Raw genomic sequence first — 17,903 nt, forward strand, 5'->3', positions numbered from 1 at the left:
ATTGCACTGTGATATTGGTTGCATACTTGCAATGATGACGTAGGGTACGATAATTAATTAAGACACTGTAAAGAAATTTTCTCTTAAAATAATATAGTAAATTAAATTATATGTTTTTATACAATTTTAATGATTTATCGAATCATAATAACAATTTTAATGTTCATGTGAATCTTTTAATTTCCAAAAGATGTAGTTTATACAACTTCATACACATGACGATTCGTCAAAGAGGTCAAATACGTCAAGGACGTCACATCGATAAATAGCGACAGGTAATGTTCATCGTGGTGAATGGTTCAGTCAGTTCCATAGGTCAGTTTAGTCGAGATTAAAATGTCACAACGTTTGGACGTTATCATTTTTGGGGCTACCGGCTTCACCGGCCAACGAATTATTCCCTATTTAAAGGATTTGGGCTCGAAAGAGGAAACGCCGGTCACTTGGGGAGTGGCCGCACGATCAGAAACGAAATTGAGAGATGTTTTAAAAATTATAGAATCCAAAACTGGTATGTATTAAAAACATTTCATTCTCCTTTTTTTGAAAACTTTTTATCGATAAAAAGAATAAAAAAAAACAATTCACGCTGTAACCTTTCAAGTGCTATTTTTAGTTGTCAAATACTTAACATTTAATTGCGAGAAATATGATATTTTTAGACCCGAAAATGAAACTATTATACTTAAGATTGGTCCGGATTAAAGCCGCAATGCAAGGTTTTTAAGATAACGATAAGGTCAACGTGACATCTAAATCTAAATACAGCGTGATCCATAACTCGTTTGCAATATTTTGGATTCTGATACAAAATAAAATTTTAAACAAAAAAATAAGAATAAAATTTTCACGTTTTTCGTTTTAGTTAATAATAATATGTTTTCGTAATATGGAAACGCAATAATGTAAATAAAGTCAATTATTTAAAAAAATATTTAAAGTCGCTTACTCTCAAACGATAAAATTATTAGTAATCATGCCAGAAGTTACTAATCAAGAGTATGCGGACATTATTTTTGTTTATGATTTCTGCAATGGAAGCTGCCGTAAAATATCGATCGAAAATATCGAGATTTCCAAATCGGAGCAGCCGTCTCGAACAGTCTTTTCTCGGGTGTACAGCGGATGACGTGAATTTGGTATTGCGCGAAATCATGGAGACCTCCTCCACGTGTTTGCCACAATGCACAGTGTTAGCAAGTTGTGAATATCTGGCCAAAAATCTAATTACAACTAAATGAAGTTGAAAATGTTTAATGTCATATAGTGTCTCCTTAATGGTTAGCTAGGATTTATTTCATCCATAGATAATGTTTAAAACAAAATTTAGGATTTTGAAACGAATATTTGAATAGAAAAGCGAAACAAAGGTTTTGTTGTGGGTTGGGTTGGATGTTTAAACTAATGTAACTCCGAAAAGATTATTTCATATACCCTAACAATAAGTATATATACTAATATACAGTGTGTTTCATGGGGAAAAGAAAAGCCAAACAATTACAAATTCATCAAGAGTTGGCTGGTTCTTTAAATAAATTTTTAGCACATTCACAAAAAAAAACAAAAAGTTTCAACTCAAACTGATGCTCCTCTAACATCAGAGCAATCCGAACAAATAGGAAAAGTAGATAAGAAAATAGATACGCAAGAAACAGAAGTTGGAACAAACACAGTTGTAGATGAAAGAAATATAACTTTTAGTTCTAATATATCCATGCTATCAATGTCTACTTTAAGTTTTGATGCAAACGATACAGGTTCTTGGCCAAAAATTCTATCTATTAAAACAAGAGATATATTAGTAGAAAATTCTCCTTGTCAAATAATTAAATATAATTTTCCAAAAGATGGTTCGGGTCGTAAATTTTCTGAAACGTATTATATCAGAACAGTTCCAAATGGAGAAAAAATTAACAGAAATTATTTGCTGTACTCAATATCAAACAATTCTGTTTTTTGCTATTATTGTAAATTATTTGATAATGCGTTAAATTCAAAACTTAATAGTGAGTTAGGTTGTAATGATTGGCAACACTTATCACAAATACTAAAAAAACACGAAACAACTGCAATACACATTAAAAACAGTACAAAATACTACGATTGATGCAATAGAGGAAAGATTATATACTACCGAAAAAAATATTGGCAATCTGTTATAGAACGTTTAATATATTTAATTCAGTATTTATCCCGACAATGTATAGCTATTAGAGGTTCATCAAAAAAATTATATAACGTGATGGCTGAACATTTACGTCGTATTCAAACCTCTGACAAAAAGGATATTGCGCATTATTTAGGAGATGGCATACAAAATAAAATAATTTATTTAATGGCCGAAGGCATAAAAAAATAGATTTTCGAAGTGGTTCACAGTGCAAAATATTATTCGATAATTCTCGATACTACTCCAGATATAAGCCATATCGATCAACTGACCATTGTTATTAGATTTGTGTATCAAAATAAAAATACAGGAGAAATTCATGAACATTTCTTGGGGTTTTGTGCAGTTGAAAGTACTACTGCACAAGGACTAATATAAATTACATCTTAAAACTTATATTTCGTGTAGATCTAGTTTCAATCTTGCTCCCTTAGCACAGCAGCATAATAACGCTCCACATGATTTGTATACCCCAAAAGATGTTGCTGGGGAGTATCCCTAATTGCTTCACCTGCGATTTCTTCTAAAATCCGCATTCTACTTTCGGCAATAGTGAGTCCTTGATTATTATTTAAACGTACATAGTTCAGTACGTATGGCATTCTAACTTGTATCTGTCTCTTCACTTTAGATTTAAAGGAGCTCCATAGGAGTTCAATAGGGTTTAATGAATATGAATACGGTGCTAAACGTATTATTTGAACTTCTTCTTGGGGTTGCAAAACACTTTCCAAGTTTGAGTGCACAGGTGCGTTGTCGATAATAAAACTCGGGTGCTAAAATCCTAAATTTCTATATGTTGCAATTAAACTTCTAAACCATACTTTGCATTCTGCACCTTTATACGAACCTCTTTTATGCTCAAAAGATACAATTTGTGTGGAACACATCGTGCCAATGCAATGCAAATTATTTCCTTTACTTGCCGGAACAACCACATGAGCTCTATGGCCAATTTTTGATCTACCCTCATTTCGACGGCAATATAAATTAAAGTTGCACTAATCAATCCAAATGAGGTCTCTACCGTTACCCCGGCTTTCTAAAAGTTTTTCAACATACTCCCTTCGTTTGACTTTATTTTCGTACGTATTGATGTTTGCAACATGTGGTCGAATTTTTTTAAGCGAAAATAATTTACCGTCCAGCCAGTTCTTTATCGTATTAATTGAAACACGAAGTTCAAATTCATTATGCACGCGATTAGATAGATCTGTAAGCGTTAACGTACTATCTTCTTCCATCCACCTTACTAACGCTTTGTCAATTGCAAGAGTTTTTTTAGACTTGGAACCTCCTTTAGGTTTCGGATCTTCTTGATCATTTTTTAACCATTCGTATGCAGTGCGAACGTTGACACCCAAGTCTTGAGCAGTTTGCCTCCAGTTTTTACCATCTTCGTAACCTTTCATTATTCTTCTTCTATCAGCAGCACTAACCTTATTGTATTTACCGCGAGGCATTTTCATGGAGTCACGAAAGTTTGACGTTTATTAAAACAAATACCAAGCATACATGACTTATTCTTCGCAATTAATTGTCTTTCTTTAGGTGAGATTCCAAGTGTAAGTATGGTAGATTTTTTTTAAATTGATTTTCATAAATTTAAAATTAATTTTGACGTGTATGAAATTCATTTTAATAAAAACAAAATTAAAATTCGTAAAAGAAAAATTCAGTTTCTTTAGTGTGAAACTGGTTTTCGTTAGTAGGAAATTGATTTGTCGTTAGTGCAAAAATGATTTTCATTTGTTGGAAATCCAATTTCATAACTGCGAAATTGATCTGGAAATGGTATAGATGGGAAAGCCGCATAGCAGCGATAAAACCTCTTCATATGAATATACGCGAAATTTATCAAGCTCTCTTAGAAACCACTGACGATTCAACTAAAGATATGGAATCAAGAACTCAAGCAGATAACCTAGCTTCAAAAATTACAAGTTTTAAGTTTTTGTGTAGCATTATTATATGGAATGATATTTTCACGAAAATAAATGTTGTTAATAAAATGATGCAAGATCCGTCATATAACATGAAAATCGTTCTAGAATCCATCGAACAAATTACACTATATCTAAAGGACTATCGGACAGATGACAAATTTGAATCAATTGTGAATTCTGCAAAGAACATAACTGAAAGTTTAGATGTGGAACCTACATTTCCAGATGTTCGGAGAAGAAAAAAGAAAAAACAATTTGAATATGAGTCACATGATGAGCCAATCCTTACTAACAAAGACAATTTCACTGAACGATTTACATTACTAAAAGAAAATAATGACATATTTAGAATTATTCACATCAATGAACTCAGACAATGATGTTTTTCCCAATATTACGATAACATTACGCATCTATTTAACATTGCCAGTGTCAGTTGCTTCGGGAGAGAGAAGTTTTTCAAAATGAAAAGTTATTAAAAACTATTTACGGTCATCTATGAGTCAAGAGCGCTTAACAGATTTATCGATATCCATAGAAAATGATATTATGGATAGTATAGATATAGGTGAATTAGTTAAAAATGTTGCAAGCATAAAAGCAAGACGAGTAAATATTTTATAATAATATGTGTTAATTTATTTTAACATACATTTTATAATTTACTTAATAAAGAATATTTCTTATATATTTTCCTTCTTTAACTTTTGTGGGAGGGGGCGGCGTTTTTAAGTTTGCACACAGGCGGCTGATGAGCACGCGGCGGCACTGGTTATAGATTTGTTCCAAAGAAATTGTATATATAGAAGCAGTTGTAAACACTAAAACTTGAAGCCAACGCAACACGCGGTTTGTTTACTAACAACCTTTGTCGAAACCGGTTAAAACAATGAACTGCACAGATCGGACCAGCGGTCGATTATCGCCGAACATTCCCGAATGTTATTGCCCCTAGATTAAGGCATACACTAAAATAAACAAACCTATTTGCGAATCAATAAATAATTCGTTTTTCTTCACTTTGATTTATTTATATTTTCTTTGTAAATAATTTGTATGTTATACTCTACATACAAATTATTTACTAGTACTTTTAGTTAGAAATTAAACTTATATTGTTTCTACATGCTCTGATTAATTTAAAAGATTACATTATATTAATTGTGTTTAATACTTTCAAGTTTTATTAAAACTTGACAAAGATATAGAAAAAAATGCATTCTACAATTTATAAAATTGTTACAATAATTTTTCAATTTGTAGGTAGTTTAACAATTAATTTTTATGTCACTTAAAGGATTATAAATAATTATTTTGCACTTTAATTGGTTAATTCAATATATTGATTTGAATATTAAGTTCTAATTTGACATGTTTCGCTTTAACAATTAATTTTTAATTGTAATTTTATATAAGAAATTAGGATGCTCTTTGGATACGCCACTGGATAAAGTCTGACCAATTTCATCTAAATCGTACACGCCACTGTCGCTAGGACCAAGGTCAATTTTGTTTCCAAACAAATGCTCTTGCGTTGGCTTCAAACCGGTATACAGGCGAACATAGGCGATGCGGCTTCTATATATACAATTTCTTTGATTTGTTCATTTTAAGCAGAAAAGTTCCTAAAAACAATTCTTACAGGTAACTGAGATACAGCCAGTTAATGCATAAACTGATATCACGCACGTCTGTTGTGAAACAGTCATTTGTCAATGTTTGACATTTAACATCATTTGGTTGACGTGTCGACTAAGTTGTTGATAATGCCATACATGCAGAATATGCTGATATGGTGTTTTGTTACGGTTTCTGCAATGGAAATGCACGTGCTGCCCGCCGTGACGGTTTCCTAACCGAGTGCTACCAAATTCAAGAGCATTTACTCAAACATTCAACAGATTGCATGAAACCGGTTCTGTTCCAAGTACAAGTTTTCATTCTCAACGTGCAGGTGTGCAAACTCTGAATGAAGTTGAACAAATTCTTCAGTTGGTAGAACGCAGTCCATCTACCAGTCAAAGAAGACTTTCTGCTTGTCTTGGTGTTCCTCATTCCATGTTCAACCAGTACAACACCTTGAACCAACAGACTTTGCCAGGAGATTGAAATTTTGTGGATGGGTTCCTGTGATACTTTTTACCGATGAAGCCACTTTCACCCGTAATGGAATATAACAGTCGAAATGATCACCGTTGGTCAGAGGATAATCTGCATGCCAGTGTTGAAACAAATTTTCAGGTAAAATTCTCTGTGAATGTGTGGTGTGGAATGATTGACAATAACTTAAATGGGCCTTTCGTACTTTCCGAGCGTCTAACAGCGGATAGATATTTAGAGTTCTTGCGTAATGGGCTTCCAATACTGTTAGAAGATATTCCTTTGTGTTCACTTTACATGTCATTTTTATCCAGAGTTGAGGTTAATAAAAAGTGGTTATTGAGGAGTCGCGAGTATTACGATATAACCTAACGATCACCATTTGCCAAAATATTAAAAAAGAAAATTAGTAAAATCATGGTATGGCCGGTAATTTCAAACTTTCTAACATTGTGCAATGTTCAGACATAGTTGACCCTTATTGACGTCGTTACTGATGAACCTTCCGTAAGCACAAGAAGAGCTTCCAAAAGACTTTGACTTTCTGAATCTTTAGTGCATCGCATATTCCGCCAAGAACTGCTTCATTAGTATCACATTCAGCTACTGCAAAATTTACAACTAGGTGATTAACGAATAAAATTCCGTGGAATGTGGTTTCGGGATAAGGTGGAAGAATTAAATGTTAAATTTCCAAAAGAAAACTGGTTTATTAACCAAACTCTGAATGAAATGCAAAAATTAACAATTAATTGAAAATACAAACTTAATTATGACAAGCCTGAGCACAAGGACAAACAGCTTACAAAAAATATGTTGCAAGTTCCCAAGAGGTCACTCGAGTCTGGTGTCACAAACCAATGTGGAAAACGAAATCAAAACCAGACTGGAAGGACCCTCACAAATTCACATCCCCACCTCGCACGTGGTAAACAAAAACTACCTTAAATTCAAATAAACGATAACACAAACGGGGATATACAAAAACATTATGTTTCCGGTTCTTACAACAGCATAGGCAAAAACCAATTTTTTTAAAAAATTTAATTGTTTGGTCTGACGAAGCAATTTTTACAAGAGATGGTGTCAATAGCGTGCATAACAGTGACGTGTACTCAGAAGAGAATTCGCCCAGCATTAGGATCAGGGCTTCGCAGCAAAGATTTAGTGTAAATGTTTGGGGTGCTATCTTCAATAGAAACATATTGCCACCTGTGTTCATCGATCAAAGATTAAATTCGAACGGCTATCAAAATTCACTGGAAAACACCGTGGAAAATATCATGGATGATATTCCAGTGGTACAGCTGGGAGACATTTGGTACCAACATGATTATTACATTTTGAGTAATTTTTATAAAAACTATATTAAAACGTATTTACATTATTGCGTTATTATTACAGTTACATTATTATTAATTTGAAAATTTCTGTGCTAAAAAGTTTACTTTTTAAAACTGGTATAACTATAATAATAATAACAAAGGCAAAAACGTGAAAATTTTATTTTGAATCAGAATCCACAAAATTGCAGACGAGTTATGAATCACACTGTGTATATGAAAAATTAAATATTTTATCTACAACTATTGAATTATCTATTCGTTATACAATTGATTTTTGACGGGTAATGACACTCATTACCCATGACAGACAAAGTGTTGAATAATGAGGCCATTATTCCACACTTCTGACACTGCCTACTAATCAAAAAATAAAATATTAACAGAAATGACAGCTTTCTTATATTGAGGTTATGTCTGAAATGTCTATCAAGTTTATTTTTTTTTCGTTTTTTTGATTTTTTTTTCAAAATTAAATAGTTGTAGATAAAGTATAGTATTCAACTTGCGTATAATGGATGTTACCCACTCAGATTACAACACTCGCTCGCTTCGCTCGCTCGTGTTGCAACTTCTTCTTCGTGGGTAACAGCCGCCATTATACGCTTGTTGAATAATATACTATTATTCATATTTCATAAATCCGATTAATGCACTCCAATAATATACAACCAATCAGAGTAACGATCGTTTAAAATTTCGACCAATAACGTGAATTTCTAAGTGGATAAAAGTTACCTAGGTTTTTCAACTGAATAAATCACACGTGATATTTTATAACTGATTAAAACGCGACTACCATATATATACTTTTGCTTACGTCACATTTTTGACAACTATAATTAAGTCAAAAATAGTTAATAAATAATTAAAAATTGTTGATAAATTGTGCAATTGTCGTGTATTAATCTCCCTAAAATACGCTCGAGCTTGATTTTAAATCAGGATAATTTTATTTTTAATTCACTCAAGTTTTGTTACCCTTTGGAAATAACTCTCAATCAAAATCAAAAGATAAAATCGCTCCAGCTAAAGCTGTCGCGATTTTATCATGCTTTTGATTTCGAGTTATTTCCATGGTAACAAAACTTTCGTGTAAAAATAAAATTATCCGATTAAAAGTCAAGCTGTTGTGTATTTACCCCCGATTTATTTATTGAGTAACACTAGTCAATATACAGTACGCAAAATCCGTATTTGTACACTCACCGAAAAATTACAAAATCACGAATTACTCAAAAATGGCAGTACAAATTTCAAAGATTTTTGATGATTTATTTTATTTAGAAGAATAGAAGCAAAAATGGATGACTTGGTTACTTATACAGTTGACAACTGTATGCGAAAGAACGTTTTATTCACAGTTGATAGTAAAAACCGTATTCGTACAGGTCGCAAGATTGTATTTTTGTGTAGATAACTGCTGTTCTACAACATTTTAATCGTGTTTTGTCCTCATCTTGATAAGCAAAAAAAAATTCAAGGTCAGTTGAATTATTATCAAAATTGCGGAAAATTCAAAGTGGTTAGAAAATCAACTTAACTTTCAAATAAGCAAAGAAAAATAATAAAATTTCATATAGAACGAATACATTTGCGTGAAATCGTAAAAATAATGAAGCGCAGTACTTCTACTACACAACTCATGGTGAGGAATTATAAAAAGACAGGTGAAGTTAACAAAGCACTACGTTACTAAATGTAAATCGATTGAAGCTAATAAGAAGAAATTATTCATTGCTCAAATTCAATCAGTAAGGATCCTTCTGCCTGTGATGTGGTACTGGCTACAACAGTCTTGAATAGATTTGTGGTAAAACTTGGTTTTAAAAGTCGGTATCCTGTTAGAAAATCATTCATAAATAGGATTAATAAACAAAAACGGTTTGCATTTGCAAAAAAATCTAAAATAAGGATTTTAACTACATATGGGAAATAAAGGATTTTAATCACATAATGAGTCAAAACTCAATATAAAAATATCGATTGGACGAGTAAGAATTTGGCGAGAGAACAAGAAGAGCCTATATATCCACATAATCTAATACCTACGTTCAAACGTGGTGGAAACAGGAGTTGGAAATCTTCATTTTATAGATGTAATATTACATAATGATTCGAAGCATATGCGCTAGATTCTAGATTTTCTATCGTGTACAACAAAACACCTTTGTAATGGTGTTTTTTTAAAAGCCCAGATCTCAATCCTATTGGCAATATTCAAGAAGAAGTTGAAATATTACGATATTAGAAACGTAATCGACTTAAAAATAGCGTTGAAGACAGATTGAACTAAAATACCACCTCAATTAATCACTACACTAGTGAACTCAATGCAGAGGTGCTGTTGTTAAGCAAACAGGCTATCCAACAAAGTATTAGTGTTATTTCAAATGTATAATTTTCTTAGTTATTATTGAACTTTGTACTATACGAATACGGTTTTTGTTGTTAACTGTGATTCAAATATCCTGTACCGTTCATTAGTCTACAGAGGTAACCAAGATGTCTACTTTTACTTTTACTCTTCTAAGTAAGTGAAATAAATCACCAAACATATATGAAATTAGTGCTATCATTCTTGAGTAATTCCTGAATTTCTATTAGTTGTTGGGTGTACGAATACGGATTTTGTATACTGTATTGATTTTTTGAAAGATGCACTGCTAGGAACATACTTGTTCGAGAGCGCTTCGGTTGTCATTTCACCGGTGCCAGCGAATTTATCCAGGTCGTCCGTTTATGTGTCGCCATTCTTGCTTGTTCTCTTATAAGGCGAACCAAAGAGAAACGTGTAATTATTGAAATCTTTACTTGACGAGCATTCAAAAACTGAAATATCTGTATGTTTCATTTTCTATATGTAGGTATGCATCAACCTCTCAGATCTCTTCAAATCTTCCAAATTGTACATTATTATTATACAGGGTAATTCAAATTCGACCCCTACCATTGGGATCTCAGAAACCATAAGAGATACAGAATTGGTTAAATGGGGGCAAAGTTACGTATCTTAGAGGTCATCATTTTTCAACTAAGTTTTTGGATCTAGCTGTTTTATTTTAAAAATATGGCAGAAAAACAAAAAAAGGCTTTTTCGTTTTTTGCCCACAGTTGACGTCTATAAAACACATTTCCGGCTGAGACATGTGGTGACGGTAAATTCTGTTCAAAATCAAAACTAATGACCTCCACGGTAGGATCAGAAAGTGCCAGTTTTTGTTTTTTCTTCATATTTTGGTAAAAACTATCTGCTTTACCAAGATGATCTGATTTTTGTCAGATATGAGCTTTTGTTTCTCGTGTTCATCCGTTAAACTTTTTAATGTATTTTCATAGGCGTCACATTTCTGACATATGGAGACCTTGGGTGTCCACAGCTTATATTAAAATTTTCTACAAAAATTATACGATAAAGATCGTAGCTACCGTAGGGTTTGACGTCTTTTTCTCCTATTATGGCATGCTGTTCTAGCTCAAATTTTTCCAAATAGAGCAACGTTTAGTTCAGGTGATTGGAAACGACGATTTTCATTGTCGTTTCTACTGTAGTAAGATTTTCTTTGTTGGAAGCTACCTAAGTATATATTTCTGTATTTGTTGAACAATATCATTGGGAATTTTATTTGGTCTATTTGCGTGGGCAATGTGGTTCAATCCTTTCTATGCGGCTGGTAGTTATACCATGCAAAGGACAAAAAGCTGGTTTACAAACTGTTTGATCGTTTGTTCCATTCCGTATTTTGTAGCCGCCTCCTTTCTTTGCTCTTTTTCTTTGGACCTCCTTTACATTAATTAGACCGGCAAGATGAGCATCCTGAAGATCTTTATTTCTGAGCTCATTAAATGTTTTTATAAGGTTACTTTGCAACTGTTCTGTAAATTTTACAAAACACTTCATACGACAGTTATTTGGCTGTCCTGTTCTTCTTTCAGGGATTTTTTTCCCCTTATGATTTGTATGTTGTTCGCCTAAGGGTGCGTTTACGTTGGAGCTGCGATAAACGATAATAGCGACGATACTAGTAAAACAACGAAATTGTTGTCATAGTTTTATACAGGGTGTACAAAAACTACGAAATATTGGTTCTACAGCCTAAACTTAAATTTATATTACTATTTTCCGCATATCTTGGCGTAGTAATAAAATAAAAATGATGACGGCAGTCTGAGTTATATTTTAAGGTTTTTGGATACCTTTCGACAAGGTCTTGCAAAATGCCATAAGACTTTAATGCTTTAAACTGCAAAGTTTTCAAGATATTAAAACTTTTATTTAAAAAGATTCGGTATAAGCTCCGCCCATCTCTATGACGTCAAGGCTTAGGTTGTCTATTCCATAATGACGCCATAATTTGGTTGTCGCTACGTCAAATCTTTTTAAATAAAAGTTTCAATATTTCGAAAACTATGCAATTAATTATATATTAAAATCTTATGGCATTTTTGCAACACCTTGTCAAAAGGAATCCGAAACCTTAAAATATACGGAGTGTTCCATTTAAAAAACACGCTCACCATGTCGTAACTCAGACTGCCGTCAAGATTTTTATTTTATTTCTACGCCAAGATATGCGGAAAATAGTTTCAAGTAACTTTTATTTAGAACTTTTTTTAATATAAGTTGAAGTTTAGGCTGTAGAACCATTATTCCATACTTCTTGTACATCCTGTATGCAGGTGTTTACATTGGAACGAAAGCTGCGATAAACGATAAGAGCTGCGCAAAATTTATTTCTATGATGCTGTTTATAGTGGAGCTGTTATGGTTTGTAGGTGATGTTTCATTTAATATTATAATGTAATAAATACCAAACGGTATACGTTTGGAGAATTTCATGACCTTTATAAATACTTAAGGCAACACCCTGCAAAAGTCATGGAATATACATCACTACCCCATGTTATCATAGGTGATGAAGCCTTTCCAGTTCTCCCTAATCTATAAAAGACAATAAATTGATACAGATAAAGACTACTTTAATGCTAGATTATCAAGAGCACGAAGAACTGTTGAATGTGCTTTTGAAATACTGTATACTAAGGGGAGAATTAAGGAACAGCGATACAAACATCTACAGATATAGCTGATGATATTGTTAAGTGTATCTATTTGCCATCACGTTCAAGAAACAAGCACAACGAAAGCAAGAAATATCACCCCAAGTAATACTGGAAGTCCAAAAGAATCTGCTGAAAATATTTAAAACGTATCTTTGTTCTGTTTTTGTCTTTGTCTTCTTATTGGAGATATAGAATTATACATTTTTCTGTATAAATTTCTTATTATTGCCGACCACACCTGATAATAGCAAAGAAAATAGGGAATACAATTAGCGTCGCTCTTATCGTTAGTCGGCTGTCAACCGTGTGACAATGCGACGCTCCAATACAAACACTAGCATATAAAACTATGACAACAATTTCGTTATTTTGATATTATCGTTTATCGCAGCTCCAACGTAACCGCACCCTAATGCATTTCGTTTCAAGGATTCTGGATGTCGTATCCTTTTCTTCCCTTTAACCATAGGGCTAACCTCTTCAGTATTAACCTATTTTTTGGGAGATATTCAATAACATGCAAACAGTATGCAACAGATAACCACTTACTATGCTGGGACCAGCTTAGAAAACGCCAACATTATTATTGTTGATATGTTCATCGTCGTTACTGGATGATTCCATTTCCGTCTCGGGAATAAAGTCGGTTGACCAATCCTTGAAGGGTTAGTCAGGTTCAATGTCAGTCTATTTTGTTCAACTTTAATCTACACGCTCCATGTGGTAACCTGTGTTACCATATGGAAAACCAGGTGGGTCCTGGAGCTACCCGAATTTTGCACTGAAACAGCATAACAGGTAGCTGCTTTCAACGTTCTGCAGTCACATTAAGCTGTGGAACTGCCTGGTTCTTGCACCAATCTGTAGAGTACAGTTTTAAAAACCAAAATCAATGAAAGAGTCAAATTCCCCAAAAGTGGAGCTACCTGGTTTTTGCACCCCTTCAAATTCATTTCGCTTTCTTGTTCCTATGTTGGTAAATAGTCTGAATCAGAATGTCGATTTCTATCATTTTAATTCTTCAATATTGCGTACTTCTTCTTCTTGAAGTGCCTATCCGATCCGAATGTTCGCAATCATGTTGGCTATTATGATTTTGTTGACAGCAGCTCGAAACAACTTCTTTCCTTTAACTTTCCCTTGCATTATTAATTGAAGCAGGGAATATCTTCTTCTCTGTTCGTCATATGAGCTGTGCATGGTATTTTGAGCATTCGTCTATACTCTCACATCTCAAAAGCTTCTAGTTTTTTAATTGTGGCTTCTATCAAGATCAGGATTCCATCAAGGTCCATCCGTATAACAGTGTAGAAGAGACACAGTATCTTAGATGTCTTACTTTTGTTTCGAGGAATATGTTGTGACTTTTGTAAATTTTGACCATTTTATTGAAAACAGTCCTCACTTTTCCTATACGGCGTTTTATTTCTTGTACATTATTTCATTGGTCATTTTAGCTTCCAGGTAATCGTACTGTTTTACGTGTTCTTTCGAGTCCCTTTAATATAGAGGTTTTTGGACATTGCTATTAAGTCCATATTGCTGACTGTAGTGTGTGATTCAGTTAACTAACGTTTGTAATCCTTCTATACTTTCTGCCTTCACCGTATCATCTGCATTTCTAATATTATTTATTCCGACTCCGTTCAAGAGGATACCATTTTTACTCTATTAACTGCTTCATTAAAGAACCATGTTTAACTCCATGCAATATCTTCACTTTCTCTGTTTGTTCTCCATCAAGTCTCATGCAGACAGTTTGCTTCCAGTAGAGGTTTCAAATGAGTTGGCATTTTTAAGCATACATATTGATCATCTTTTGTATGTTGATGTTGAACTAGATCCTTTTCAACTCTACATCTTTGAGAAACATCTGCAGCACATGGCTCATTAGACTGATTGTCCGATTTTCTTCGCAGTTTTTTACTCTTGGCTTTTTGAGCAACGTTATAAATTCTGATTGTAGCCATTTTCGGGGATATTTCCTGGGTTACAGACTTTGTTAAAAATTTCCGTGATCCATGTTACTCCTTCTTCGTCTACTAGTATTAAAAATTCGATGCTATCAGGTCGTATTGCTTTTCTATTTTTCATTTGTTTTATTGCTGTCTCTACCTTATGTTTCAACATATTTGGGCCTGTTATTACTTTTTGAGACTGGGTATCTGACTTCGCCTTTGATCAAGGAAAGTCGACTCCAGATACAATTTCCACTTGTTTTTAATAGCTTGCTTTTCTATAATTAATTTCCTGGTTAAGTCCATGATTCTCATCTGCTCATCTTTTTCACTATTTTATGGACGTTAAAGCTGTCGTGTTTAGCCTGTAGCATTTCTAGTTCTGCACATCTCTCTGCTACTTCTTTTCTTTGGTTTCTCTGATCCTTCTCCTGATCTATATCTGTTTCTTTTAGTATTCCTCCTTATTTCTTTCAAGTGTTCTTCTTTGATCTTCTTTGATGATGATTGCCTTTACGTTTTTGTATCTGGTTGTAAGAACTCATTCTTTGCTGCTTCTACTATCTTCTCAAACTTATTGATTTCCTCTTGTGCGACCTTCTCTTCTCTTATCTGCTTGACCTTTTCATTAATGAAATCACCTACCTTTTTTTTCTTTATTTTCTTTAATCTATTATTTTCTTCAATATTGCTTATAACGTACTAAGTCAGAATCTGACTGAGCTAAATTTATTCCAACTTATATTAAATTTTAAATGCCCTAATAATTGAAATATCATCAAAACTCTCAAGGAAAATTAGAAAATTGTAAATATTCCTTTTTTACTAAAAATGTCTCTAGCAGAAAGTTTTGAATCATCAACATGAAAATGTTTGTTTTTTACAAGAAATATTTTGTCTAATTTAATCTCTGCATCTCTTACCGGTGCAAAGAACAAACCATAACTGTCTTTTCTGAAATGTAGACGCAACTTAGTATATTTTCGAGAAACTTAGATTTCATAACTTGTTAATTGACATTAATTGTTTAAAGTCATTTATATAAGCCTTGTTCGCACGAACGTGTTAAACCGCGAACATGTTAAATAATGCAAATAAATTTACTGAAATGTACATTTTTGTCATAGCAACCATAAAACGAGTTTCTAATAACAAACCTATAATTAATATTTAGTGTTATAAAAACTATATTTTATCACGTTTAATTTATGGTAAATTTTCATTACCTTTTATATGTATTTTGCATAGAAACAATTAAACAATTACAATTTTTTTAAATTTTTAATCATTGACATTGAATTTAATTTGCAAACAACTATGTAATAATTACTGATTTCATTCCAAAATGATCAAATTAAGAGTGATTTAATATAGATATTAAGAGGGATTGGTTTTTTAAAGGTGATAATTATGACTCAATACCAATAATAATCGCGGATGTAAACGATGAAGACTCCCTTAAACAAATGGCTTCTCGTGCAAAAGTAATCATAAATGCAACCGGGCCTTATAGATTTTATGGAGAAGCTGTAATAAAAGCCTGCGTGGAAAATGGAACTAATTATATAGATGTAAGTGGTGAGCCTCAATTTATGGAAATGATGCAATTAAAATATCATGAAGCTGCACTGGAAAAAAATGTTTATTTGGTTAGTGCTTGTGGTTTTGATAGTATTCCAGCCGATTTAGGCTTAGTATTTTTACAGAAAAAATTTCAAGGTTAGACAAAAAAGATTTTATTTTTGTTCTTTAATTAACGTTGAATTAAATTTATAGGTACTCTAAATTCAGTCGAAAGCTATCTTTATGCAGAAGTAGAAGGAAATCATGATGGGGCATCTGGTTTTTATACAACTTGGGAAAGTGCAGTGTACGGTTTAGCACATGCACATGAATTAAGATCGATTCGAGGAAAATTGTATCCAAATAAATTACCTGATTTAAAGCCAAGATTACGTCCAAGGTAAAAAAACCATCAAGGACGCGAGATACTTTATCATTTTACCCAAGATATAAATTTTAAATATGTCTAATGTTAATTTTTCTTTTTTAGAGGAAACTACTTTAAAAGTGAAACTCTTAACAAATGGTGTATACCGTTTATAGGAGCCGATCGTTCTGTAATGCTTCGTACACAAAGATTTTTCTATGAAAAAAATAATCAAAGGCCAGCTCAAGTACAAGCATATATCGGTTTCAAATCTTTGTATATTTTCTTGTTGTTCCTATTCTATGGTCTCATTTTCAAGCTTTTCTGCAAATTTGCTTTTACGAGAAATTTATTATTGAAAGTAAACCCATCCTTATAAATAATAATATCCTTTTTATTAATTTAATCCTTTTAATTTTAGAACCCAAAATTATTTTCAAATGGTTTGTTCGATAAAAACGGTCCACCAGATGAGAAACAAAAGGATACTTCATTTTACATTCTTTTCGTATGTGAGGGTTGGTCAGAAACGCAATCAAATCCGACGGATCAGTTTACAACTAAACCTAATAAGAAAGTGATTGGGAAAGTTTCTGGAAGAAATCCAGGATATGGATTAACTTGCGCTGCGGCCGCTTTAAGTGCACTTACTATATTAAAAGAAAGCGATAAGATGCCAGAAACGTAAGTTATTGAAGAAAGTCGAATAAATAAATGTTTTTATTTATTTAAATGTACACATTTTTAGCGGTGGTTGTTATCCTCCAGGAGCAGCTTTTGCTCAAACTTCATTAATTGAAAAATTAAATGAAAATGGACTGAAATTTGAAGTGGTTTCAGAAAGTACTTCGTAAAAGAAATGGATAGTTTGTTAAAAGTATTCTAATCATGTTTATTAGTTATTTTTTACTTAATAAAGTGTTTGGTATTTTCTTTCATTACATAATAATTTATATAATTAATTTAAAAAAACTATATCGCTTTGGATTAAAGGAGTAGCAATTTTGAGTTTCTATTTATATTTTTTCTTAAATTGAGTAATAATTATATGTTTTTTAAATAAAGCTTAATCTGTATAACAATCGTATATTAGTTTATTTATTTCAGGCTTATTCAGTTTAGTCACAGGACCTTGAGATTTGATAGAACTTTCAAATTAAAACAGAAAATTTATACAAATTGAAGTTTTCAAATTCATAATTTTTGTGGATAGCGATTTAATAGATATGGTTAGAGTTTTAAAAAGATACAAAAATACTGCTTCATTAGACCGACAATTTGAAAGCAATTTTTTTCCAAGTTCAAATTATTAGCGTGTTCTAGACATTTATAACGTTTTTGCAAATTTGGGTAATAAATTTAGAGTTCGAAAATCGACTACAACGGTTATAG

The 17,903-nt window shown here is 32.5% G+C and overlaps 1 protein-coding gene across 1 annotated transcript; it reads left to right on the forward strand.

Annotated features, from left to right (window-relative positions):
* The first annotated feature begins 251 nt into the window (after nucleotides 1-251).
* Nucleotides 252-17,444, forward strand: LOC111419498 (saccharopine dehydrogenase-like oxidoreductase). The gene is made up of 6 exons (XM_071198821.1): nucleotides 252-511; nucleotides 15,983-16,300; nucleotides 16,358-16,544; nucleotides 16,635-16,872; nucleotides 16,933-17,195; nucleotides 17,260-17,444. The coding sequence occupies exons 1-6, from the start codon at nucleotides 337-339 to the stop codon at nucleotides 17,363-17,365; spliced, it is 1,287 nt and encodes a 428-aa protein (XP_071054922.1). The 5' UTR covers nucleotides 252-336; the 3' UTR covers nucleotides 17,366-17,444.
* The last annotated feature ends 459 nt before the right edge of the window (nucleotides 17,445-17,903 follow it).

The sequence above is a fragment of the Onthophagus taurus genome, chromosome 1 (assembly GCF_036711975.1).
Source record: "Onthophagus taurus isolate NC chromosome 1, IU_Otau_3.0, whole genome shotgun sequence".
NCBI classification, from domain to species: Eukaryota; Metazoa; Arthropoda; class Insecta; order Coleoptera; family Scarabaeidae; genus Onthophagus; species Onthophagus taurus.

What these genes read in the sequence shown, in the direction of transcription:
- LOC111419498 (XM_071198821.1), top strand. Translation starts at nt 337, where the DNA reads ATGTCACAACGTTTGGACGTTATCATTTTTGGGGCTACCGGCTTCACC. An exon ending in AATTATAGAATCCAAAACTG is followed by an intron (nt 512 to 15,982) that starts GTATGTATTAAA and finishes GGTTTTTTAAAG; the next exon opens with GTGATAATTATGACTCAATA. An exon ending in AAGCCAAGATTACGTCCAAG is followed by an intron (nt 16,545 to 16,634) that starts GTAAAAAAACCA and finishes TTTCTTTTTTAG; the next exon opens with AGGAAACTACTTTAAAAGTG.